Below are 27537 nucleotides of genomic sequence, written 5' to 3'. Positions count from 1 at the left end.
AGAGCAGGCTCAGGAGCGGTCTGTCACTGGATTGAACTGGGGAATTTCCGTTCCCGAGCCCGGCGCTGAAACATACGTTTCTTAAGTGTTTTATATGCATAGAAAGGTAAAATATATACTGTATACTAAGACAAACGTTTGACTAACCGGTGCTAAATAATACCAGATGTACCTGTTCCGAATTGCTTAGTAAGAGAACTTACAGTTTTTTTTTAATCCCGATCCACAGTAACCTACGCACTTCCTCCCGTATACTTCAAATCATCTCTAGATTACTTATAATACCTAATACAATGTAAATGCTATGTAAAATAGTTGTTATACTGCATTGTTCAGGGAATAATGACAAAAAAAAAGTCTGTACATGTTTGAACAACAAGTGCTGGAAGAGCCCTTCCGGGTTTTCTTGATTCGTGATTGGTTGAATTCGCGCATGCGGAACTCGCGGATAAGGAGGGCCGACTGTATTCACAAAAAAATCAGGAATCTAGTTAGACAGATGAGGGAAAATGTATTTCGGATCTCTTAAATTATTACAAGTGTCTTTGCACAAGGTATGCGAACAAAACTTCTGTGCAAATGACATCAGAACACATTTCCATGTATACTAAGCAGTGTCGCTTTTGCTTGTGCTCTCATGCATTAGAATTTTTTCCAGGCCAAATGTTACCAAGAATAGACAGATAGCCAGTATTTAAATAATCTCATATCTTGTCACTTTGATTCTGGGAGTAAAATATTGCAGATGTGTTCTTCTTAATTTTGTCTTTCACAAGAAGTAAGATCACTTCAAAGTTTTATCATTAGGGTCTCTTAAGGTTGAGCAAGTATTTGAAAGTTATATCTTTTTCAAAAAGCAACGAGAATGGAGAGGCAATACTGTAAAGGAAAGTTGAGTGTGATATGCCTTGCCACAAGGACTGTCCTCTTTCACTGACTCTGCAGTCAAGCCACAATTCTGTGGCAGGACTACATTTCCGTTAGAAAATGGAGGTTTATTGATTGTGCATTTAGCTCCATGTTCAGTACTTGAAATGAAATGCAAAACCTAATGAATTTTATGCAATAACGTCTGCATATACTTCAGATGCTAACTGTTTTGAAAACAGTTTTAAAAGCATGGAAAACTGAATAATCTGAATTTGAAAACCGTATGTGGGAGAGAGCCCTGTACATATCAAGTTCTTAGGATATGCAGAGGGTTGTCAGCAATAGGGTGAGGTGCTGTACTTGAATTCTCATTGGAGAATCAGCCAATATGCCACATGCAGGAAACCACCAACCCACCTGCAGGAGACCACAGTCTGTCAATATCCTGCCACACTGACAGCTGAAGATTCTCCCTAAGTTTTCTGGAAGAGATCTGAGGATGTGAGCTAGGTTGCAGGTTTTGAATGATAGATTTGCTGAGACTCGGTGGGTAGAGGTGTGGAAAGGATTATCAGAAATCAGATGGCAGCCAATTGGCAGCAGTCAATGGGTGGCCCTGCTCTTTGGAGAATAGGCAATTTGCAACTGGATATTGGGGTTGCCAATAGGCATCACAGCCTAGTATGGAGACTTAAATACATTGAATTGCAAGAGACTGAAAAGAATCAGAATCAGGTCTAATATTACTGGCATATGTCATGAAATTTGTTGTTTTGCAGAAACAGTACATTGTAAATAATAAAAATATATTACAGTAAGAAGTACGGTATATGTTTTAAAAAATAAATAATTTGTGCAAAAACAGAGGAGAAGAAAAAGCTGAGGGAGTGTTCGTGAGTTTATTGTCCATTCAGAAATCTGCTGGCAGAAGGGTAGAAGCTGTTCCTGAAACACTGTGTGTGTCTTCAGGCTCCTGTACCACCACCTTGATGGTAGCAATGAGAAGAGGGCATGTCCTGCATGACAGGTGTCCTTGATGGACGCTGCCTTGGGGCATCATCTTTTTAAGTGGACCCTGGGGAGGATAGTGCTCATGATGGAGCGGGCTGAGTTTACAACTTCCTGCAGCTTTATTTAATCTTGTGGTGTGGTCCCTCCATACCAAATAGTGATACAACCAGTTAGAATGCTCTCCTCAGTGCACCTGTGGAAATTTGCAAGTGTCATTGTTGGCATACCAATTTTTCTCAAACTCCAAATAAAATGTAGCTACTGTCATTCCTCCTTTATAATTACATCAATGTGTTGGTCCCAGGAAAGATCGTCAGAGATGTTGACACCCAGAAACTTGTAACTGTTCATCCTTACCCCTTCTGATCCCTTGGTGAAGACTGGTGCGTGTTCCCTTGGCTTCCTCTTCCAGAAGTCTATAATCAATTCCTTAATCTTACTGACATTGAGTACAAGATTGTTGCTGCGACACTACTCAACCAGCTGATCTGTCGCTCTCCGCTGCACCTCCTCATCACCATCTGAATTTCTGTCAAAAATTGTTGTGTAAAGTGAGAAGAGCAGTGGGCTAAGCATGCATCCCTGAGGTCCGCTGATGTTGACTGTCAACGAGGAGGAGATGTTACTTCTGATTTGCATGACCATGATCTCCCAATAAGGAAGTCAAGGATCCATTTGTGGAGGGGATGGTACAGAGGCCCTGGTTTTGGAGCTTGTTGATTAGAACTAAGGGTCTGATTGTGTTGAACGCTGAGCTGTAGTCAATAATTAACAGCAGCCTGATGTAGGTATTAGTATTGTCCAGGAGATCCAAGGCTGAGAGGAGAGCCAGTGAGACTGCATCCACTGTAGACCTACTATGGTGATTGGCAAATTGCAGTGGGTCCAGGTCCCTGCTTAAGCAGAAGTTGATTCTGGCCATGACCAACCTCTCAAACCACTTCATCATAGTAGATGTGAGTGCCACTGGGCATTAGTTGTTGAGGCAGCTCACCCTCCTACTCTTGGGCACTGGTATCATTGTCGCCTTTTTGAAGCAAGTGGGAACCTCTAACTGCAGCCGTGAGAGATTGAAGGTGTCCTTGAACGTTCCTGCCAGTTAGTTGGCACAGGATTTCAGAGCTCTACCAGGTGCACTATCACGGCCTGTGTCTTGCAAGGGTTCACCATCTTGAAAGATATTCTGATGTTGGTTCTGAGACAGAGATCACAGGTTCACAGGATACTGCAGGGATTTGCATAGACGTAATTTTATTCTCCAATCTAAAGCGTGGTTAGGACTGTAGACTCATTTACATAGATGTAATTTTATTCTCCGTTCCAAAGCGTGGTTGGGACTGTAGACTCAGCCAGCTCCATCATGGACACAGCCCTCCCCACCGTTTAAGGATGCCTTCAAGAGGAGCTGTTTCAAAAAGGCAGCATCCACCACTAAGGACCCTCACTATCTGGGACACGTGCCCTCTACTTAATACCACTATCAGAGAGGAGGGACAAGACCCTGAGGACCCAGACTGAAAGATTCAGAAACAGGTCCTTTCCCCTCTGCCTTCAGATTTCTAAATGAACCATAAACATTATCTCATTATTCTTTTTCTTTAGCACTATTTATTTTGCAATTTATAGTAACTTCATGTTTTTTCATTAATGCTGCTGCATCAAAACAACAAATTTCATGTCACAAAAGACAATGATAATAAATCTTAGTGCAACACCATTACAGCTCGGGCTGTCAATTCTGGCGCTGTCCGTAAGGAATTTGTACGCATCCTCCCCGTGAACACATGGATTTCCACCGGGTGTTCCCATTTCCTCTCGCATGCCAAAGATGTGCCAGTCGTAGTCAAGTGCAGCCTAACAAATGTTTTATAGAACTGTATTATGTTCATTTCTTTGGCCAAAGAAGACAAACTAGCCATTCAGCTTCTTCACACAATGTCCATCGATGTTGCCACATAACACAAGAAATAGGATTAGGAGCAGGAGTAGGCCATCTGGCCCGTCGAGCCTGCTCCGCCATTCAATAAGATCATGGTTGATTTGGCCATGGACTCATCTCCACTTCCGACCTTTTCCCCATAACCCTTAATTCCCCTACTGTGCAAAAATCTAACCAACCTTGTCTTAAGTATATTCCACTGCTTCATTGGGCAGAGAATTTCACAGAATCACCACTCTCTGAGAAAAGCAGTTTCTCCTCATCTCTGTCCCAAATCTACTCCCCCAAATCTTGAGGCTGTGTCACATTTAGAGAACAATTTGCTTGGACCTTTACATCACTCTGTTCAACAGTACTTCCCAGGGCCCTGATATTTGTTGTCTTGGTTTTACTGTACAAAATGCATCAAATTGCGTGTGTCTGAGTTAAATTCTGTTTGCTGTTCCATTACCCACTTTCAAGTAGATCCAGATCCTGTTGTAACTTTAGACTCTTTTTCACTGCCTACATTTTTATGTATCGTGTAAACTTACTAAATTATGCCACGTACATTCTCATCCAAATCATTAATATATAGTACATAACAAACAACGCAGGGATCCAGCACCAATCCTCCATTCCCTCCCATGCCTTGCACCACCAAGCCTGTTTTATATCCTTTCAGCTGGCTCTCATCTGTTCTAACCTTCGTGACCAACCTCCCAAGCAAAGCCTTGTCAAAGCAACACACACAAAAAGCTGGCAGAACTCAGCAGGTCAGGCAGCTTCTATGGAAATTAATAAACAGTCGACGTTTCAGGTAGAGACCTTTCATCACCTTGTCAAAGGCCTTGCTGAAGTTCATGTAGTCAGTATCTGCCATCCAGCCTTTGTCTATCTTTTCGGTTACCTTTTCAAAAAGTTTCAGTCATATTTATAATACATGATTCTCCATGCACAAAGCCATGCCAACTATCCCTAATCAGTCCATCCCATTCCAAATGCAAACAAATCCTCTCTCTCAGAATTCCTTCCAATAACTTAAATGTTTAAGGGGAACATGAGAAGGAACTTCTTCACTCTAAAGGTGGTGAAAGTGTGAGACAAACTGTCAGCAGGAGTGGTGGATGTAGGTTTGTTTTCAATATTTAAAAGAAATTTGGATAGGGACATAGATGGGAAGGAGTATAGAAGGTTATGATTCAGGTGCAGGTCGATGGGTCTCGGCAGAATAATAGTTTGGTAGGGACTTGGCCTGTTTGCATGCTGTAGAATTCTAAGATTTTCCCACCATTGAAGTAAGATTCACCTGTCTGTAGTTGCCTGGCTCATCACTGCTGCCCTTCTAAACAAAGGTACAACATGACCTCTCTGGTCTTCCATGTGCACATGTAACTGTTTAAGTACAATGGGCCTTTTTTGTTTTTTCTCTTTCCTTTTAATAACTGTTTGGTTAAGTTAACATTCTTAAATATACTTATTAATTGTATGCAGTATACAATCTGTTATTTCTTGATGTTGGGCCATTGCCGGGGGCAGTAAATCACACAGCATTCACACAAGCCAGGGTTTAGGTGGGTGAGACATTTGGTGGGACCTAGGTCATATACACCCAAGATGTAAGAAGCCTGAGAAAGGTGGGTTTCTCGCCGTGGAATCTAATAGCTGCTAGAGAGGCGCTAATGAGTCGCATTTCCGGAGACGCACAGTGAAAGGGGGGTTTCATAAGTAACTCTAGAGTTGTATGTTTTTCTGAACTACAAGGGTATAAAGTGCTTTTAGGGTGAGCATAATCAATTTTAAAGCTATTATCATTCCTCTGAGAAAATTATTTTTGCTTTTCTAGCAAATCTAAATCATTTTATGTGTCATTAGTGGTAGTGTGGAACTGTAAAATACTAATTATGAAATACTTCCCATCTTTAAAAAAAACTTTCTTCAGCTATAAAATTGCAATTTACTGAAGTGCCAGTAAAATTATTCTAATCATAATTGGTATAGGTTCTAAGACAATTCAACTAAGTTCTCAGAAGTATGTGGCTTTTTAAGAAATGCAATTGGTAAAGTTATACAGTACTTTGTATTTATTAAAAACATAAGGGTTTTTCTCCCCTTTTATAATTTGGAGCATTTTTCAGGCTGTTGAGCACAAAACTGGAATCTTACTACAAAAAGTATAATCTGTGTAACAGAAAATCAAACCAAAAATATATTGTAGCTACATCCCACTAACATCTTTGGATGTTTTAATGCTACCCCTTGTCTGTGACACACATATACCCTGAACGTATTTTTTTAAATACTGAAAGACCCAGTTACCCACCCAAGGGGCCAAATGAAATATTGCCCCTTTGCTATATCCTCTAAACAACTAATTGTAACATAAACCTTCGAGTCCAGGTATACATAAAATAAAACAGATATCTTTATTTCTATGTATTAAATATGCAAAGACAGACAAAATGCTCTTATTTATTCTCATTTAGTTTTGTTGAGTTAATTCCTATTTGTATGTTTTTGAGGAAGCAGAAACACCTCAAAGTTTATTTTGAAGTTCATTCTTGTTTACTTCCTCTCAAGTTTGCCAATGCTTAGTTTGTTTAATTCTATTTACATCTTGTGACGAATAGATCTTGTTGATACTTGAATTGTGTCAAAAACTGCCACTTTGCAAATCTCCAGAATCTGTTGGAATTAACACATTACTGAACATGAAAGGAAATGAGATCTTCTCTCATCCTTAAATTGTAGCTCATTTAACAAAGTACAAGTCTCTTGGTATGCTGCCAGTTGAGTAAGATCTTTGCCTGAATCTTCCTTTTCCATTTTTTTTTGTCCTAAGGGGAATGGTTTGATTTAAACATTCTCTTTCCTTCTTTAGACCAGACATTGCTATGTAACTGAAGCAAGATATTTTCATATGGTCTTGCATTCTGTTACTGTAGTTTGTGGATTTCTTCTATTCTGGTTATACCAGATTAGGAAACATAGCTATGTTGTATTTCACATATAGAATTTTGAATGTGAGTTGCAATTTTTAAATTTGCTAAATGTGAGTATGTGGGCAGTGGGTGTGGCACATAAAGCAGTGGCCTTGTGCAGAAATAGTCACTAAGCTCTTTGGTAATAAAAAGTGTTAGAACATAGAATAGTACAGCACAGTACAGGCCCTTCGGCCCACAATGTTGTGCCGACCCTCAAACCCTGCCTCCCATATAAGCTCCCACCTTAAATTCCTCCATATACCTGTCTAGTAGTCTCTTAAACTTCACTAGTGTATCTGCCTCCACCACTGACTCAGGCAGTGCATTCCACGCACCAACCACTCTCTGAGTAAAAAAAACTTCCTCTAATATCCCCCTTGAACTTCCCACCCCTTACCTCAAAGCCATGTCCTCTTGTATTGAGCAGTGGTGCCCTGGGGAAGAGGCGCTGGCTATCCACTCTATCTATTCCTCTTATTATCTTGTACACCTCTATCATGTCTCCTCTCATCCTCCTTCTCTCCAAAGAGTAAAGCTCTAGCTCCCTTAATCTCTGATCATAATGCATACTTTCTAAACCAGGCAGCATCCTGGTAGATCTCCTCTGTACCCTTTCCAATGCTTCCACATCCTTCCTATAGTGAGGTGACCAGAACTGGACACAGTACTCCAAGTGTGGCCTAACCAGAGTTTTATAGAGCTGCATCATTACATCGCGACTCTTAAACTCTATCCCTCGACTTATGAAAGCTAACACCCCATAAGCTTTCTTAACTACCCTATCCACCTATGAGGCAACTTTCAGGGATCTGTGGACATGTACCCCCAGAACCCTCTGCTCCTCCATACTACCAAGTATCCTGCCATTTACTTTGTACTCTGCCTTGGAATTTGTCCTTCCAAAGTGTACCACCTCACACTTCTCCGGGTTGAACTCCATCTGCCACTTCTCAGCCCACTTCTGCATCCTATCAATGTCTCTCTGCAACCTTTGACAATCATCTACACTATCTACAACACCACCAACCTTTGTGTCGTCTGCAAACTTACATATTGAATTTTTTTTTTAAAATACTGACATTTGATTTGAGCTTTTTGTATTTCAGTTATTGAGGCGGACCCCATTGAAGACTTAATGTTATGTAATATTAGTAATACTAAAGTGTGCTTCAAAAAATATTTATTGGCTTTGTAGTCCTCGCTATATAATAGATAAATGACAATGAATCACACTCAAAAAATTGTGTTTCTATTGTACTTATGTGCTTTCATATACAGAAACTAATAGGTTAAATGAAATGTCAATGGGCAAATAACTATTGCAATTTTGCCTTTAAGTATAAAAAGCTGCATTGACTAGTAACTATTTGCTTCTTCCTGATTCCCGTGCTTTAAACATTCTTAACCAGTCATCATATTTTTCATAGGTGAAATGTGATCAATATTGGCCGTGTCGAGGAACAGAGACTTATGGAATGATTCAAGTCACCCTTTTGGATATAGTGGAGCTAGCCACATATTCTGTCCGAACATTTGCACTTTATAAGGTATAACAGCCTTTTTTATGTTGTCCATGTGAATCTTGTCGTTATATGTGTTCAAAGTTAGATGTGATCAGCAAGGGGTATTTCCCCTAATCTGCTTTTCATTGCACTTGAATTATGGATTAATGAGGATTTAAAGGAAGCTCTAATCCTTACAGCCAGTTCAGCAGCCAAATAGAAATGCTTACTCTTTTTGCTTTCAAGTAATGCATTTGTAGAAAGGTATATTAAATGGTGTGGTTACTGTCCCTGAACATAAGATACACTACGTTTTTTTTTGTAGCTTTTGTTCACAATTCAGCTTAGAAATCCTCTTTCCTTAACAGAATGGTTCAAGTGAGAAGCGAGAAGTGCGACAGTTCCAGTTCATGGCTTGGCCAGACCATGGTGTTCCAGAATACCCTACTCCAATATTGGCCTTCTTGAGGAGAGTCAAAGCATGCAATCCACCGGATGCCGGTCCTATGGTGGTTCACTGCAGGTGCACAAATCTGAAATTATTACAGAATTTTCTTAATGCTATAAAATGAGGGAAACAGTAAGGATGTTGAATGTTTATGAACTTGCATTTAACTAGATGGGATTGCTAGCCATTTGAATTTCATGGTAACTTTAAACTACTTGGAATTTAGCACTTTCTGAGAATAATCAGCCCCTCAGTCTTGGACTCAGAACAAGTTTTTTTTTCTGTAGTTTTACTCCATGCTCTAATAGTAGACATTGACAATGAGGGATACTAATAATTATAAATGTAAACAGAAGCTCTTGTGTACATTATACTCAGGCTAATCTCAGCCATCAAACTTTTGAAATGTCACAATGATAAATTATCATCTTTTGGATTAGAGTCTAGCCAACCTTTTAGCACAAGTGCGTGGCACAAGTAAAGGGAAGCACAATGTAGGGAAATGAATGACAGTAAAGGGAGAAAATAAAGAATGGTAATGGATGTTCCAAAATTTAAAATATGCCAAGAGAAAGTGGCTCTGTAATGTTTTGCAATAGAGGGTTAACTTTGGTGGGATCATGGGGTTAGTATTTGGAAGTTTGGTGGTGATCACATGGAGTAGATGTTTGTGTGAAAGGGTGAAAAGTACCTTCTTTCTCCGAATTGGTGCAGAGTGGTTACAATCTATTTTTATTGTTTTAGATTACAAATGTAACTTTGCGTTATTTTAAAATTAAAAAACTGTCAATTGCAAAATACAATTTTACATAAAAATATGCAGCATACTGTGGCATGAAGTTTGTGATTACAATACTTAATTTTCTTTCCACTTTTTCCTCCAATGCGAGGGAAATAAAATTTTATATCCTTACAGATTAAGTCACAATCTTTTTTTACAGTATGCTATAAATTGGCATCGAGGGGCTCATCTTTTTCACTGGTTTTCCAGTTTGATGTGTTGTCTTACTGGAATAAGTACTAAAGAAATTAATTCATTGTGAATCTGATACATTTTTCTGTGTTTTTTTAAAAAAAATATTTCACAGCCTTGACATTTAGAGCCTCAGGACTTCATTTAACTTTTAATCTTTGGGTATTGAACATGCTAAATTCAACCAGTAATTAACTCAGCTGTACTATACTGCAATTTTATTTTTAAATTTATTGCTGGCAAACCTTACGTTGCTACAATGGGATTATTAATCACTTATTTCCATTATCGTTTTCATAATTGAGTTGAAATTAGGTGATTGCCTAGAGAGGGCAAAAACAAAGTTCAAATTACCCAGAGCTGTGCTATGTATCTGTCAGTCCCAATTGTAAAGGTGATCTCAAATATAAGAGTGCTTCAGTTATAATCAAAAAGTGGTCTATAGCACATTGAGGAAGTCTAAACTAAGTTGAGAAGAGCGAGTTAGGTAAAGTGGTTCCATGCTGTAAAAAAAATTGAAGAAACAAATAAAATGTTATCCCCTGTCTTTGGGAGTTTGTTTCATCACAAAATTCGCATTCTTTGTGATGGTGGAATGAAGAATTATTAAAATGCCAACTATTTTCCTTTTTTCAGTTTTTCTTTAACTGCTTCCGTCAACCCATCAACCGGCACCGTCTGAACAGCTGAGATTTTATAGCATTTTCTGTTTATCTTTTACAGATTTCTTTAAACATTTGAGATGATGTTCAACTCTGCATCGCTTACATGTTGTTCAAGGTTCTATCAATGCCTTTGTAAATTCAAGACATGATTATTGCAGAAAAATTACTTGCTAGCCTCAAAAAACTCACGAAACTTAAAGCCATCCAAAACTGTGCTGCTTTTGTCCTTTTCCTGTGTATTTTGACCATTATTGGTTTCCAAATAAGCAGTACATCAATTAAATTGACATGCTGTGTTTTTAAATATCACTGAACCTCTCCCTGTTATTTTGTAATCTTACTATGACAGCTCTCGAATGTCTGTGCAACTTTGATGATCACTAAATTTAATTATTTCGCCATTGCTAGCTGTGTGTGCCTTTAGCTGATGAGGCCTGAAGCTCTGGAATTCTCTGCCTAAATCTCTGCACCTCTCTATCCCTCATTTCTCTTTCATGACACTTCTTAATATCATCCCTTTGACTATGCCTTTGAATGTCTACCCCAATGACTTCGTGTGTGGCTTGATGTCAAATTTTGTTTGCTAACATTTCTCGGAGGTGCCTCAAGGCATTTTCCTAAGTTAAAGGTTCTATTAAAAATAAATTGTTATTTGAGATTAAATACTAGTAAAGAACCAAGTCTGACATCCTGAATATTCTTTAGAACTATTTACAGATGTTGGACTACTTTCAATGAATGAAAACTACTAATAACAGCTTATCATTTCATGTTGACTTTTCTCCCTTTTCGTAGTGCTGGGGTGGGTCGAACTGGCTGCTTTGTCGTGATTGATGCCATGCTGGAACGAATTAAACATGAAAAGACAGTGGATATCTATGGTCATGTCACCTGCATGAGAGCACAGCGAAATTACATGGTTCAGACAGAAGATCAGTATATCTTCATTCATGAGGCCCTCCTTGAGGCAGCAACATGTGGAAATACAGAAGTTCCAGCAAGAAGTCTCTTTGCCCACATACAGAAACTCGGTCAGGTTCCACCAGCAGAGACAGTTACAGCCATGGAATTAGAATTCAAGGTGAGTACTGCAGCTACCATAAAGGCTTCAGACTTTGAAATTTATTTAGATCAGTTTATGTATGGAACCTTCATCTTCAGGTATATTTGGTAGAAACTATTCATGTAAATTGAAAATATTAAATACATGCTGTTTTCTAAGTTGTATCCTTTTACATTATATCTAATTGAGGTTCAGCTGGAAAAGCCTCGTTCATTCTGAGATTAGTTCCTTCCCCACTTTATTTGCACATCTCTGTGATAGCAAAGCCGATCAAAAAGGTAAGACAGTGACAAAGAACCTAGAACGTAACAAAATTAGGTCAATTCTGTGCTAGAGTTGTTATTAGATGTGTCATTCTGCTTTATATATCAAAGAATTCCAAAAAGAAAATAATTGTAGTGTCACAGAAATATCAGTACAAAATCTAGCTACTTTATGCCACAATTTGTACTGATTTAATTGGAACAATATTTTATCCATTTTCAAATAACATTTTATTTTATTTTCACAAATCTCCTTACATTTGCATCATTTGATTCAGTTTCTGGTAATATGTTTCATTCTTAAAACTGCAAAAAGAATACCCAATCTCCACCTTCCTGTTTTTGTTACAAACTGAATTTATGTTCCTTGGTAATTCACAAACCACATCTCTCACAACTTCATATTTCATTCCCATTCAAACTTTTTGAACATGATAAATACTTTTCCCCCTTAGAAGTCTGTAATCCACTCACTGTACTATCTTCGAATCTTGATAGTGAATCTAAGTCCTTTTACCTTGGTATCAAGTAATTACATGAATTTTGATTCCCAAAGTTGGAATTTTCTAAGCTGAATCTAAAACTTCCAGGAACAAGTAAGGTTAGCAGCATGGATGCTTTTCATATTTCAGTAGAGCATGTTTGTTGTGAAGATACCATTATTTTCATAACATGTTATCTACATTGTATTTTCATATTTAGCCCCTTTAAAACCATGTTTTTACATGTAAAGTGTAAAGCAACACTTAAAATTTTGAATCAGCATAGCTGGAGAAGTTAGAGGTAGAATTTCAATAGGGCATTTTGTTACATTTGCAGGACTAATTAAGAAGAGTGAGCATTTTTAAACAGTAAATATGCTAATATGGTTTAATGGTGCTGAATTGATGGCTTCGATCAAAGTGAAGAGTCAGAGCAATGCTCCTTCTACAAAGTATTTAGCTAAGAGCTGTGTCTGTTTATCATTATTATCATCATCATCATCATCATCAGGTGCCATGCCCAGTTTGAGCTTTGACTGCCATGGCCCACACACTCCTGTTTCGGGTCAAGTGGATCAGTTCACTGGTATTCATTTCCAGTTCTCTGGCTATTGTCTCCATCATCATTTGTCTTTGCCTTCCTCTTGCTTTCTTCCCTTCAATCTTTCCCATAATTACCATGCATTCTAACTCCTCTTTCCTAATTATATGTCCAATGAAGTCACGTTGCCTTTTCATGGTCTCATACATTATTTCTCTTTTTGTGCTTGTTTTATTCATGACATCCTCATTATATATTCGTTTCATCCATGATATTCTTTGCATCCTCCTCAAAAACCACATCTCTGCTGCTTCAATTCGTTTCCTGATGTTACTAGATATTGTCCAACATTCTGAGCCATATAACACAACCGGATAAACGTAATATTTCAGTGCTCTGAGGCAGGTTGTCATGCCTAGTTTAGTGTTGATCAGTATACTCTTCATTCTCGTAAAGGTGTCTTTTGCCATGTATACCCCTTTTTAACCACCCTGACCACTTTCAGAGAGCTATCCACTTGTACCCCAAGATGCCTCTATCAAACAAATCTCTAAAAGGTCCTACTACTCACTGCATAATTTCCTCTCGCAACTAATCTCCCAAAATGCATTATCTCACGCTTGTTTGGATTAAACTCCATCTGCTATTTTTCGGCTCAGATTTCCAACTGATTTATATATGCTGAATCCTTTGACAACCTTCCTCACTCCACTGATTTTCAAGTTACTTGCAGATTTATTTATCAACCTATCAATATTTTGATCTAAATTATTTGTACATGTTACAAACAACGGAGATCCCAGCACTGATTCCTGGGAACTCCGCTGGTCATAGACTTCCAGCACTATTGTCTGTCTTTGATGGAGTCAACTTTGTATCCAACTTGCCAACTCTCTATGGATTCTAAGTGAGTTAATATCCTGGTTCAGCCTATCATGGGGGATCCTTGTCAGATAGTCAGATGAAGACAACTTCTATTGTTCTATGGCTATAACTTAAGTACTAATTCAGTGTAACCATCTTGACTATACCTCTTCTCACCCTGTGTCCTGTAAAAATGCTATCCACTTTTCTCAGTTCCTTCATCTTTACTACACCTAATCCCAGGATGTGGCTTTCCCTTCTAGGACATCAGAAATAATCATCTTCCTCCTCCAAAGAACAATGTATCCATTCCTCTACCACTGATGCTGCTTCTCTTTCATTTCCTGGACAAACACACTCACCCCATCTTCCCATCACCTTAGCAGGAATAGAGTTCCTCTTGACTTCACCTACCACCCCAACAGCCTCCACATCTAACACATCATTCTCCGTAACTTCTGCCACCTTCAACGGGATTCTACCACCAAACACACCTTAATTCCCACCCCGCACCCCCACTCTCTGCTTTCCGCAGGAAATGCTCCCTCCATCATTCCTTTGTCCATTTATCCCTACCCACTAATCTTCCTCCTGACACATATCTCCGTAAGTGACAGATATGCTACAGATACCCACGCCTCTTCCCTTTCTTCCATTCACGGCCCCAGACAGTTCTTCCAGGTGAGGCAGCACTTCACCTGTGAATCTGTTGGGGGTCATCATTGTATCCAGTGCTCCAGTTGTGGCCTCCTCTACGTTGGTGAGACCTGATGTAAATTAGGAGACCACCTTGTCGAGCAGCTTCACTCCATCAGCCAAAAGTGGAATTTCCCAGTGACCAACCATTTTAATTCCTATCCCCATTTACATTATGTGTTGGTCCATGGCCTCCTCTTTTGCCTTAATGAGGCCACTCGCAGGTTGGAGGAGCAACACCTCGTATTCGATCTAGGTAGCCTCCAACCTGATGGCATGAACATCAATTTATCCTTCCGGTATATTTTTTTCCTTCCCCGTTCCCCATTCTATGGCCTCTTGCCTCTTCTCCTCGCCTGCCTATCACCTGCCCCAGGTACGGCTCCTTGTTCCCTTTCTCCCATGGTCCACTTTCCTATCATATTCCTTCTTCTCCAGCTCTGTACCTTTTCCACCTGCCTGGCTTCACCCAGCACCTTCTAGCTAGTGCTCCTTCCCCTTCCCCCACCTTTTTATTCTGGCTTCTTCCCCCTTCCTTCCCAATCCTGAAGAAGGGTCTTGGCCTGAAATGTTGACTCTTTATTCGTTTCCACAAATGCTGCCCAACATGCTGAGTTCCTCCAGTATTTTGTGTGTGTTGCGTCTATTGCTGTACCTTCATCGTCTCCTCAAACTACTCAAAATTTGTGAGACAAGTCCTCCCATACACAAAGCTATGCTGATTATCTGGAATGAGTCCATGCTTTTCCAAATGTGAGTAAATCTTATCCTTGGGAATCTTCTCCAACAATTTCCCTACCACTAATGTAAGACTCAGAGGGTGGATTATCCCCCTTGCCCTTCTTAAACAAAGAAATAATATTGGCTCCAGTCATCTGTGACCTCACATGTGATTAGGAGATACAAAGAACTCTGTCAAAGCCACAGCAATTTCCTTCCTTTTCTCTTTCAATATCCTAATTTGGATTCCATCATGCCCTGCAGACTTATCTAACTTTAACCTTTTCAAAACACCCAACTTCTCTACCCAGTTATGGTACTTGCTAGAATATCAACATTCCCCTTCATGATCTCACTATCAGCCATGTCCTTTGCCTTGGTGAATACCAATGCAAAGTACTCATTTAAAACCTCACTCGTTTCCTCTAGCTCCTTTGTCTTTAACCCTTTAGCTAGCTACCATCATGCACCGACTATATGTAAAAAAAAAATTGAAATTCTCCTTAATCCACCAAGGACACCTCATGGTGCCGTTTATAGGTATCCATTAGTCCTGTGAGACCATGGATTTGCACCTTGGAAGGTTTCCAGGGTGCAGGCCTGGGCAAGGTTGAATGGAAGACCAGCAGTTGCCCATGCTGCAAGTCTCCCCTCTCCACGCCACCGATGTTGTCCAAGGGAAGGGCGCTAGAGCCGATACAGCTTGGCACTGGTGTCGTCGCAGAGCAATGTGTGATTAAGTGCCTTGCTCAAGGACACACACGCTGCCTCAGCTGAGACTCGAACTAGCGACCTTCAGATCACTAGACTGATGCCTTAACCACTTGGCCGCATGGTGCCTTTTAGCCCTCTTATTTCCTTGTGAAGCCCCTTTTTACTGGGCGTCTCTAGAGACAAGGCTCACTAGCCCCTCACTAACAGCCAGTGGACTCTGTTGAGAAGACCACCTTTCCCAAACTCTGTACGTCTAGGATCGGTATGACTTGGGTCCCAACAAAACCGAGAAGTTAAGATGTCTCGACCATCCAAACCCCGGTCTGTGCGAATAATGTGTAAGTACTGCCTCCATGCAATTAGCCATCAGCAAGAAATAACAGATCGTACACTGCGTACAATTATAAAGAAAGTATAATTACAAATTTCAGTTTTATTGAACAGTAGGAAAAAGGAAAGAAAACAAATAAAAACGGGCTATTACAGTTAACCCAATCCAAATGTGCACGTCAATTGGAGCACATAAATGTGGGATCCACAGACTGCGTGAAAGCACACACCACCTTCCGATGGTCACTTGAAATCCATCTTGAACAATGGGCTCCCCCACTAGAGTATTGGTCCTTCTTCCTGGAAGCTCTTCATTTGCACAAAGAACCTTGTGAACAGGGATGGCATCCTCAACCATCTTTCCACCTGTCTCCTCCCAGCTACCACCAAAAGACCTCGACCCATATCAGTGTCTGTCACAAAAACTTCTCTGTCCAGCGTTATCCAGAACCTTCTCCCAATTCCTCCATCCTGACTGGCTGACACAACGTTCCTATGTTGAACATCATAGCTCCTTATCGTTAGCTCAAACCCAAACACGCTAAAAGCAGAACAAACTGCTGTTACAGAACTGTTAAAATGAAATATCTACAGTATAATAGTAAAAATCTTAAACAGGGCATTATATTTCCTGCTTCCTTATGTTCCTCATGGGCCTTGGCAAATTTCAGCTTCTGAAAGCTTACATATTCTTTCATTTCCTTTCTAATTAAATGTTCAATATTTCTTGTCTTTCAAGGTCCCCGATCTGCAGTATCCTATCTTTCATCCTCACAGAAACATATTAATCCTGAATTCTTTCCTGCTAGTGTATAAAAAAACTTCCACATGTCAGATAACCTCGAGAAGCCACTTTCAATCTACTTTCCCCTATTTTCGCCTAATACTGATGTTAATTTGCCTTTACTCAAGTTCACCTGCGTGCCAACCTGATCCTTATTCAGAGTTATCTTAAAACATACGGAACAATGTCCACTATTCTGAAACTCCAATCACCTTGTCAAACTCAACTCAAGTTAGGATAACTATGTAGTAGATCGAGGAACCCTTCTGGTGATGCCTAATAAATTCTGCCCCGTTTAAGCCCCTGGCATTAAAGCATATGTGAAGTTTAGGAAGCTGACTCACCATCTGTATTAGGTAAGTGAAAATCACCCACTGCAAAGAAGCCTGTTGTTTTTACATCTGTCCGTTATAAGTCAACATGTTTGGTCTCCTGTCCCCCACTGGCTGGAGGGAGGTCTATCTTGTCTGATACATCTGAAGCCTGGGTTGTTGAGTTGTCAGTCCTGCTTTCTCTAACAGTCAATTTTCTATAATGGTTGCAGCATCGTAGTTCAAGATAGAGATCAATAGATCATTGAATAGTTAGGAAATCAAGAGATACAGGTGTCCCCCGCTTTTTGAACATTCGCTTTATGAAACCTCACTGTTACGAAAGACCTACATTAGTACCCTATTTTGGCTTTCAGAAGGTGTTTTCACTGTTACGAAAAAAAAAATCAGCGCGCGATAAAAGGCAGTGCGCCCCGAGCAGCCGCTCTCCCCCGGATTCGGAACTGCTTTGCTTTAACAGGTGCCTGTGAGCAGCCGTTTGCAAGATGAGTTCTATGGTATCGGAAAAGCCTGAAAGAGCTCATAAGGGTGTTACACTTACAGCAAAACTAGATATAATTAAGCGTTTTGATCGTGGTGAACGAAGCAAGGACAACGTGAGTTTGGCTTGTGGAAGCTGACGAACATGATGTTGAAGAGGTTTTGGCATCCCATCACGAAGAACTGACAGATGAAGAGCTGATGCAATTGGAAGAAAGAAGGATAACAATCGAAACTGAATGAGTAATGATAAAGTACGACTTTAATTTTGAAAGGGTACGTCGGTTTAGGGGATATTTGCAGGATGGTTTAGTCCTTATTAAAGAACTGTGTGATAGAAAAATGCGCAAGGCTCAGCAGTCAAGCAAGCCTTCCACATCAGCCACAGCAGACGACGAACCTCGACCTTCGACATCAAGGCGGGCAGATATAGAAGAAGATGAGCTGCCTGCTCTAATGGAAACAGGCGACAAGATGACACCGCAGTGTCCCACCACTCCAACCCCCAGGCCACGGACAGTTACCAGTACACGGAGAATGCACAGGTAGCTGGGAGGCACACAGCACATTTTTAAGAAAAAAGCCAAAATAAACATGCTAATTAATTAGGTGCCGCCGACACATAATTGTCGGCCCAGATCAGAGACGATGCAATCGGAAATCGGCACTGATCTGGGTCGACAATTGCAGGCGGCACCTAATTAATTAGCATGTTTGTTTCGGCTTTTTTCTTAAAGATGTGTTGTGTACCTCCCGGCTACCGCAGGACCCCTGCGTTCTTCGCGGCAATGTATCGCTCAGCGGCCTGGAGGGTGGGGGCCACTGCACCACCCAACCTGCAACGACTCAGTCTAACACACCATCATCAGTGTGCTTGCTGTCTTCCCAATTCCCGTAAGTGATACTACACTGTACATACATTATTTCTACTTTATATAGGCTGTGTATTTTTACGTGTTATTTGGTATGATTTGGCAGCTTCATAGTTTAAAGATTACTGGAGAGTGCTTGCGTCGTGTTTCTGCCAACAGCGCTTGCGTGAGATTTTCTGCCGACGGCGCTTGCGTGAGATTTTCACTACGGAGAACAGTTCAGTAATAATTGTGGAAAAGTATTTCTACTTTATATAGGCTGTGTATTTATCATACCATTCCTGCTTTTACTATATGTTACTGGTATTTTAGGTTTTATGTGTTATTTGGCATGATTTGGTAGGTTATTTTTGGGTCTGCGAACGCAAATTTTCCCATATAAATAAATGATAATTGCTTCTTCACTTTACAACATTCGGCTTACGAACCGTTTCATAGGAATGCCCTACCTTCGGATGGCGGGGGAAACCTGGCGTTTTTACTGAGTAAAAAGTAGTACTGAATAAGAAGATTAGTTATGATTTTATGGAATAACAGAGCAGGCACCAAGGTCAAGGGGCCCCTACCCTGCTTTATTTCTCATCTTAAACAGTAATTTTTTAGTATAATTATTTCATGTGTTTTTTATGTTGTTCAAGTTTGAGGTATTCCTTCAAGTAAACTTGGCAGAATGTTTGTGTAATGACAAATTTATAGAGCATTAATACATTTTGATAAGAATAAAGAGGCCATATGCTGCTTGTCTATAGGTAGAGAAATATACAAATCACTCATAATAGTTGCATGGCATAAAAGAATCCCAGTATTAATATCTTGAATAGAATTGAAAAGCAGAAAAATGCAATGAAATTTGCATGGAACCTAAATCACTTCACACTTTAAAGCAGCCTTTCTTAACCTTTATGCCCTGGAGGAACCCTTGAAATAATTTTCAGGTCTCGGGGAATCCCTGTGTAAAAACCATATCAACAGCTCATGGTACATTAGCGTGCTTAGAAAATTGTAGATTTAATAATCCAAAATAATTGTCAATACTTAATTGAGTAGACAATGAATTTTTAGCCAACATTTCTTGAAAAAACAGGTAGTTAATCTTTGCTTACCCTTCTTGAAGTTGATCTCTTTCTTTCCCTTTCATAAATTTTCAAAACTCATAGGGCAAACATTAGAAATTTCTGTTTCAGTAAGACTCGGGACTTTCTGATATCCTTCCTCACTCTCAAGCCCAAACAGCCATGGAAGCATTTCAATATTCCCTTTTGCAACATGATTTTTCCAGAGATTGAATTTCCTTTTAAATCCAAGAATCTTGTGGCTTGAAGTCAAAACATTTTCGCCAGTGCTTTGTATAGACTTGTTCAATTGGATCATATGATGAAAAATCTCTGCTTACTTGGCTAGTTTCCGCAGCCATTCTTCATCTTCAAAGCACTCTGCAAAATCTGGCCTGCTGTTTTCTTGAAAGTACTGCAATTCACCTTTCAACTCAAACACCCTATTGAAACTCATCTTCTGCTTAGCTGTTGGATTTCTGTATATAGCAGGAGATTGGTGTGCTCTTTGTCCAGGATTTCACAGAGTTTTTTGATCTTGAGTGAACTGGTCTTTGTTTAATAAAGTTAGCCATTTTTGTAGCATCATCCAGAATATTTTTCTTTTCATTTCATTGTCAAGAGTTTTTGACATCAGCACCTCTCTGTGAAGAAAGTAGTGTGTTGTGGCAACATCAGGATTTTCTTCTTTTTTTCAAGAAAAACTGAACCTCTTACGGGACACCATCAGTTCAGATGCCAATACAGTTCCTCCAAGCCAAACCTTTTGTTTCCAGATCTGAAGACAAAACATTGAGTATATCTTGGTCTTTCCTTGTTTTGGGCAATCCTTTGTAATAGAAAAAGTTTTCTTGAATTTCACCATCATTTACAACTCTTACAAATGCTACAATGTGATATTTATTGGTGAAATCTGTTGACTCATCAACCTGGCTGGAGAAGCCTTTCTTCAGTTTATCACACAAACCTCTTCAGCATCATGTGGCATGTCATCAATATGTCAACTAATCATATTGTTTGAGAGTGAAACATTTTCAATTTCTCATACTGCATCAAAATACGAAAATTCACTTCTAACCTACACACCTTTTGCAACGTTTACAACAACAGCAAAGCAGCAGACCGGCAGCTGAGTCATGGCATGTAAAAATTCCTTTAGACTGAAAATTTCCCTCCAATTTTCTACATTTTCTAAACTCCTCATTAGCCTACCGTCCTCCTCTCTGTGCAATACAGCCCTCACCAATTATCAGCCTACTGTCCTCCCCTCCCTGTAATACAGCCCTCACCAATTATCAGCGACCTCCGCTATCTCGCATCAGAAACTGAGAATGGACTCAAACAAATAAGCACGGTCCTACTGCGCACAGACATACTTGACTGAGAGACCGCTAATGAGATTGCTAACAGGTCTGCTCAGTCACTGCCCAGCACTGTGAGTGCGGGCATTGCACATTGCATGAAGTTCAAAAAACGATTTTTTTTTTTCATCACAATCTTTTACAGAACCCCGGTTGAGAAACACTGCTTTAAAGTGTGTAAGTTCTTACATTTAAAAACTATAAACATTATTAAAATAGTACATTGTTATTATGATAAGGTTATACTGTTATTTAAGAAGCAGTATGATTCACAAAATGAGTGTTACACCAACCAGAAAGATTTGTTAGGCTGACACGGTTATCTTTAGGATAGAAAAGGCTCAAGGAGGAATCAGGGAATCATCTTCGAGATTTCGAAAAAGAGAGACTGCTTTTACTTGTGACTTGTAATTGCTCAAAGGATGATAAATACAAGATGGTCACTAATGAATCCAGGGTGGAATTCTGGAGAAATGTCATTATCTAGGATGAGTACTGCAAAGATACATTTAGGAAAAAAAATAGTCAGACAAATGAGAGAAAAAGGCCCAGATATAGAAATGGATGGGAGATGGCCATCCACTTGTAGGCCTGGTGGATTGAATATTCAGTTTCTGAATTATAATTTCTATTTATCAATATAATAGTCAAATACTTTTTTTTTCTTTTAAACCATTTGATAATCTTGATTAATAATAAGAGACTAATTGAAAACAAACTCAAATATTGAAAACAATCATGTTTATGTAATGTCTTTATGACAGTCAAACAGATCTCAATGGGATTACATGTACATTCGTGTGTGAGATCTAAGTTAATATTGCTTCCGAATTCTCAGCTTGTCTTTGGAACTATTGCTTAAGCTTTTAAATTGATATGACCATTGGTCCCTCAGCAGAGCCATCAAAGTGTGGTGTAAGATTAAGATTGCTGTGTGATTCCAGTCTCTAGGAACTTGCTGTTGTGTTAACTTCAAAAAGGTCTAGACCAGTCATATTTTTCGTTTGTCGTAATTGCCTCATAAAATATGTTTGTGGGGAAAAAACTTCAAAATTCTAGAGCTGTTATCGAATTAAATCTTTATACTCAGTATTTCAAAAAGTGGGAGCAACTGTCATTCTCTATCATTCTGGTTAAATGTACTTTCTCATGTTTATTGTAATGGAAAAAAGAGAAAACACCTCGATTTGTATGGGACTTTTCATGGCTTAGATACCAGTGAACTACACCTAAATTTTTGAAGTCACTAATGTAATGTATGAAAGGAGCCAGTCAACTTACTTAAAGTAAATAGCAATACAGGTTTCCCCCGCCATCCGAAGGTAGAGCGTTCCTATGAAACGGTTCCTAAGCCAGAATGTCGTAAAGCGAAGAAGCAATTACCATTTGTTTATATGGGGAAAATTTGTGAGCATTCGCAGACCCAAATATAACCTACCAAATCATGCCAAATAACACACAAAACCTAAAATAACAGTAACATATAGTAAAAGCAGGAATGATATGATAAGTACACAGCCTATATAAAGTAGAAATACTTTTCCACAATCATTGCCGCACTGTCCACTGCAGTGAAAATCTCACGCAAGCGCTGTCAGCAGAAAATCTCACGCAAGCGCTGTTGGCAAAAACACTCTCCAGAAACCTTTAAGCTATGAAGCTGCCAAATCATACCAAATAACACATAAAAATACACAGCATTTATAAAGTAGAAATAATGTATGTACAGTCTAGTTTCACTTACTGGAATTGGGACAGCACCGAGCACACTGATGATGGTGTGTTAGGCTGAGTTGGAGGTTGGGGTTGTACAGTGGCCCCCACCCTCCGGGCCGCTGACCGATACCGATCCGCGAAGCATGCAGGGATCCAGTGGTAGCCGGGAGGCACACAGCATATCTTTAAGAAAAAAAAGCCGAAATAAACAAGCTAATTAATTAGGTGCCGCCCGGCACGTAAATGTCGGCCCAGATCAGAGGCAATTTTCGATTGCATTGCCTCTGATCTGGGCCGACAATTATGTGCCGGGCGGCACCTAATTAATTAGCATGTTTATTTCGGCTTTGTCTTAAAGATGTACTGTGTGCCTTCTGGCTACCGCCGCATTCTCCGCGAATCGGTATCTGTCCACGGCCCGTTCGCTACTGCATTCAGTTTTGATTGTTATCCTTTCCTCTTCCAATTGCATCAGCTCTTCATCTATCAGTTCTTGGTCATGAGATGCCAAAACCTCTTCAGCCTCATCTTCGTCAACTTCCAGAAGCCAAACTCACTTTGTTCACCAGGATTGAAATGCTTAATTGTGTCTAGTTTTACGCTAAGTGTAATACCCTTACGAGCTCTTTTAGGCTTTTCCGATACCATCTTGCTAATGGCTGCTCACAGGCACATGTTTAAGCAATGCCGGCGAGAATGCCGTTCCCAGGGAGAGCTGCTGCTTGGGGCATGCGCTGATTTTTTTTTTCATGCGCTGCTTTTCCCGTGCTCTGCCTTTCTTCGTAACAGTTAAAACACCTTCTGTTAGCGAAAACAGGGAACTAATGTAGGTCTTTCGTAACAGTGAGGTTTTGTAAAGCGAACGTTCGAAAAGTGGGGGACACCTGTAAAACACAAATTAGCGGTGTTAGTTAAGGGATAAATATAGGTAGAGGTAACTCCCTACTATTTTTAAAGATGCATGGGATTTTTTTTTATACCCCTCTGAAAGAGCCTATGGCACCACAAGTTTAAGGTCAGGTGCGCCGAGATGCAGCTCCTAAGGGACCACGTTAGGGAACTGGAGCTGCAGCTCGATGACCTTCGTCTGGTCAGGGAGAGTGAGGAGTTCATAGAGTGGAGTTACAGGCAGGTGGTCACACCGGGGCCACAGGAGGCAGACCAGTGGGTCACGGTTAGGAGGGGGAAGGGGAAGAGTCAGGTAATAGAGAGTACCCAGGTGGCTGTGCCCCTTGACAATAGGTACTCCTGTTTGAGTACTGTTGGGGGGGGGACAGCTTACCTGGGGGAAGCGACAGTGGCCGTGCCTCCGGCACAGAGTCCGGCCCTGTAGCTCAGAAGGGTAGGGAAAGGAAGAGGAGGGCAGTTGTAATAGGGGACTCGATAGTAAGCGGGTTAGATAGGTGATTCTGTGGACGCAGTCCACAGACCTGGATGGTAGTTTGCCTCCCTGGTGCCAGGGTCCGGGATATTTCTGATCGTGTCCAAGATATCCTGAAGTGGGAGGGTGAGGAGCCAGAGGTCGTGGTACATATAGGTACCAATGACGTAGGTAGGAAAGGGGAAGAGGTCCTGAAAGGAGAACATAGGGAGCTAGGAAAGGAGTTGAGAAAAAGGACCGCAAAGGTAGTAATCTCGGGATTACTGCCTGTGCCACGCGACAGTGAGAGTAGGAATGCAATGAGGTGGAGGATAAATGCGTGGCTGAAGGATTGGAGCAGGGGGCAGGGATTCAAGTTTTTGGATCATTGGGACCTCTTTTGGCGCAGGCGTGACCTGTACAAAAAGGACGGGTTACACTTGAATCCTAGGGGGACCAATATCCTGGCAGGGAGAATAGCGAGGGCTACTGAGGTGACTTCAAACTAGAATGGTTGGGGGGTGGGAATCAAATTAAAGAGGCTAGGTGAGAGGAGGTTAGTTCACAACAGGGGTATGGGAACCAGTGCAGAGAGACAGAGGGGTGTAAAATGAGGGTAGAAGCAAAAAGTAGTAAGGTGAAAAGTAAAAGTGGCAGGCAGGCAAATCCAGGGCAAAAATCAAAAAGGGCCACTTTTCAACATAATTGTATAAGGGCTAAGAGAGTTGTAAAAGCGTGCCTGAAGGCTTTGTGTGTCAGTGCAAGGAGCATTTGTAACAAGGTGGATGAATTAAAAGGGCAGATTGTTATTAATGAATATGATATAGTTGGGATCACAGAGACATGGCTCCAGGGTGACCAAGGATGGGAGCTCAACATTGAGGGATATTCAATATTCAGGAGGGATAGACATGAAAGAAAAGGAGGTGGGGTGGCGTTGCTGGTTAGAGAGGAGATTAACGCAATAGAAAGGAAGGACATAAGCTGGGAAGATGTGGAATCGATATGGATAGAGCTGCATAACACTAAGGGGCAGAAAACGCTGGTGGGAGTTGTGTACAGGCCACCTAACAGTAGTAGTGAGGTTGGGGATGGTATTAAACAGGAAATTAGAAATGTGTGCAATAAAGGAATAGCAGTTATAATGGGTGACTTCAATCTACATGTAGATTGGGTGAACCAAATTGGTAAGGGTGCTGAGGAAGAGGATTTCTTGGAATGTATGCGGATGGTTTTTTGAACCAACATGTCGAGGAACCAACGAGAGAGCAGGATATTCTAGACTGGGTATTGAGCAATGAGAAAGGGTTAATTAACAATCTTGTCATGAGAGGCCCCTTGGGTAAGAGTGACCATAATATGGTGGAATTCTTCATTAAGATGGAGAGTGACATAGTTAATTCAGAAACAAAGGTTCTGAACTTAAAGAAGGGTAACTTTGAAAGTATGAGACGTGAATTAGCTAAGATAGACTGGCAAATGACACTTAAAGGATTGACGGTGGATATGCAATGGCAAGCATTTAAAGGTTGCATGGATGAACTACAACAATTGTTCATCCCAGTTTGGCAAAAGAATAAATCAAGGAAGATCGTGCACTTGTGGCTGACAAGGGATATTAGGGATAGTATCAATTCCAAAGTAGAAGCATACAAATTAGCCAGAAAAAGTGGCTCACCTGAGGACTGGGAGAAATTCAGAGTTCAGCAGAGGAGGACAAAGGGCTTAATTAGGAAGGGGAAAAAAGATTATGAGAGAAAACTGGCGGGGAACATAATAACTGACTATAAAAGCTTTTATAGATATGTGAAAAGAAAAAGATTGGTTAAGACAAATGTAGGTCCCCTACAGACAGAAACAGGTGAATTGATTATGGGGAGCAAGGACATGGCAGACCAATTGAATAATTACTTTGGTTCTGTCTTCACTAAGGAGGACATAAATAATCTTCCGGAAATAGTAGGGGACAGAGGGTCCAGTGAGATGGAGGAACTGAGGGAAATACATGTTAGGGAAGTGGTGTTAGGTAAATTGAAGGGATTAAAGGCAGATAAATCCCCAGGGCCAGATGGTCTGCATCCCAGAGTGCTTAAGGAAGTAGCCCAAGAAATAGTGGATGCATTAGTGATAATTTTTCAAAACTCTTTAGATTCTGGACTAGTTCCTGAGGATTGGAGGGTGGCTAATGTAACCCCATTTTTAAAAAAGGAGGGAGAGAGAAACCAGGGAATTATAGACCGGTTAGCCTAACATCGGTGGTGGGGAAACTGCTAGAGTCAGTTGTCAAAGATGTGATAACAGCACATTTGGAAAGCGGTGAAATCATCGGACAAAGTCAGCATGGATTTGTGAAAGGAAATCATGTCTGACGAATCTCATAGAATTTTTTGAGGATGTAACTAGTAGAGTGGATCGGGGAGAACCAGTGGATGTGGTATATTTGGATTTTCAAAAGGCTTTTGACAAGGTCCCACACAGGAGATTAGTGTGCAAACTTAAAGCATACGGTATTGGGGGTAAGGTATTGATGTGGATAGAGAATTGGTTGGCAGACAGGAAGCAAAGAGTGGGAATAAACAGGACCTTTTCAGAATAGCAGGCAGTGACTAGTAGGGTACCGCAAGGCTCAGTGATGGGACCCCAGTTGTTTACAATATATATTAATGACTTGGATGAAGGAATTAAATGCAGCATCTCCAAGTTTGCGGATGACACGAAGCTGGGCGGCAGTGTTAGCTGTGAGGAGGATGCTAAGAGGATGCAGGGTGACTTGGATGGTTAGTGGGCAAATTCATGGCAGATGCAATTTAATGTGGATAAATGTGAAGTTATCCATTTTGGTGGCAAAAATAGGAAAACAGATTATTATCTGAATGGTGGCCGATTAGGAAAAGGGGAGGTGCAACGAGACCTGGGTGTCATTATACACCAGTCATTGAATGTGGGCATGCAGGTACGGCAGGCGGTGAAAAAGGTGAATGGTATGCTGGCATTTATAGCAAGAGGATTCGAGTACAGGAGCAGGGAGGTACTACTGCAGTTGTACAAGGCCTTGGTGAGACCACACCTGGAGTATTGTGTGCAGTTTTGGTCCCCTAATCTGAGGAAAGACATCCTTGCCATAGAGGGAGTACAAAGAAGGTTCACCATATTGATTCCTGGGATGGCAGGACTTTCATATGATGAAAGACTGGATGAACTAGGCTTATACTCGTTGGAATTTAGAAGATTGAGGGGGGACCTGATTGAAACGTATAAAATCCTAAAGGGATTGGACAGGCTAGATGCAGGAAGATTGTTCCCGATGTTGGGGAAGTCCAGAACGAGGGGTCACAGTTTGAGGATAAAGGGGAAGCCTTTTAGGACCGAGATTAGGAAAAACTTCTTCACACAGAGTGGTGAATCTGTGGGATTCTCTGCCACAGGAAACAGTTGAGGCCAGTTCATTGGCTATATTTAAGAGGGAGTTAGATATGGCCCTTGTGGCTAAAGGGATCGGGGGTATGGAGGGAAGGCTGGTGCAGGGTTCTGAGTTG

At 40.6% G+C, this 27537-nt stretch overlaps 1 protein-coding gene across 3 annotated transcripts in view; it reads left to right on the top strand.

Moving 5' to 3' along the window:
- The window catches only part of ptprfa (protein tyrosine phosphatase receptor type Fa), a 364603-nt gene that overhangs the window by 309441 nt on the left and 27625 nt on the right, over positions 1-27537 (top strand). For all 3 annotated transcript variants that reach the window (XM_063064557.1, XM_063064555.1, XM_063064556.1), the window contains 3 exons: positions 8211-8330; positions 8654-8808; positions 11167-11452. In XM_063064557.1, the coding sequence (XP_062920627.1) occupies positions 8211-8330; positions 8654-8808; positions 11167-11452 (561 nt within the window). The remainder of the gene's footprint in view (positions 1-8210; positions 8331-8653; positions 8809-11166; positions 11453-27537) is intronic.

Source organism: Mobula hypostoma, chromosome 12, assembly GCF_963921235.1.
Source record: "Mobula hypostoma chromosome 12, sMobHyp1.1, whole genome shotgun sequence".
NCBI classification, from domain to species: Eukaryota; Metazoa; Chordata; class Chondrichthyes; order Myliobatiformes; family Myliobatidae; genus Mobula; species Mobula hypostoma.
Note: the sequence above shows the minus strand (reverse complement) of the source record. Positions and strands in the feature narration are given on the sequence as shown.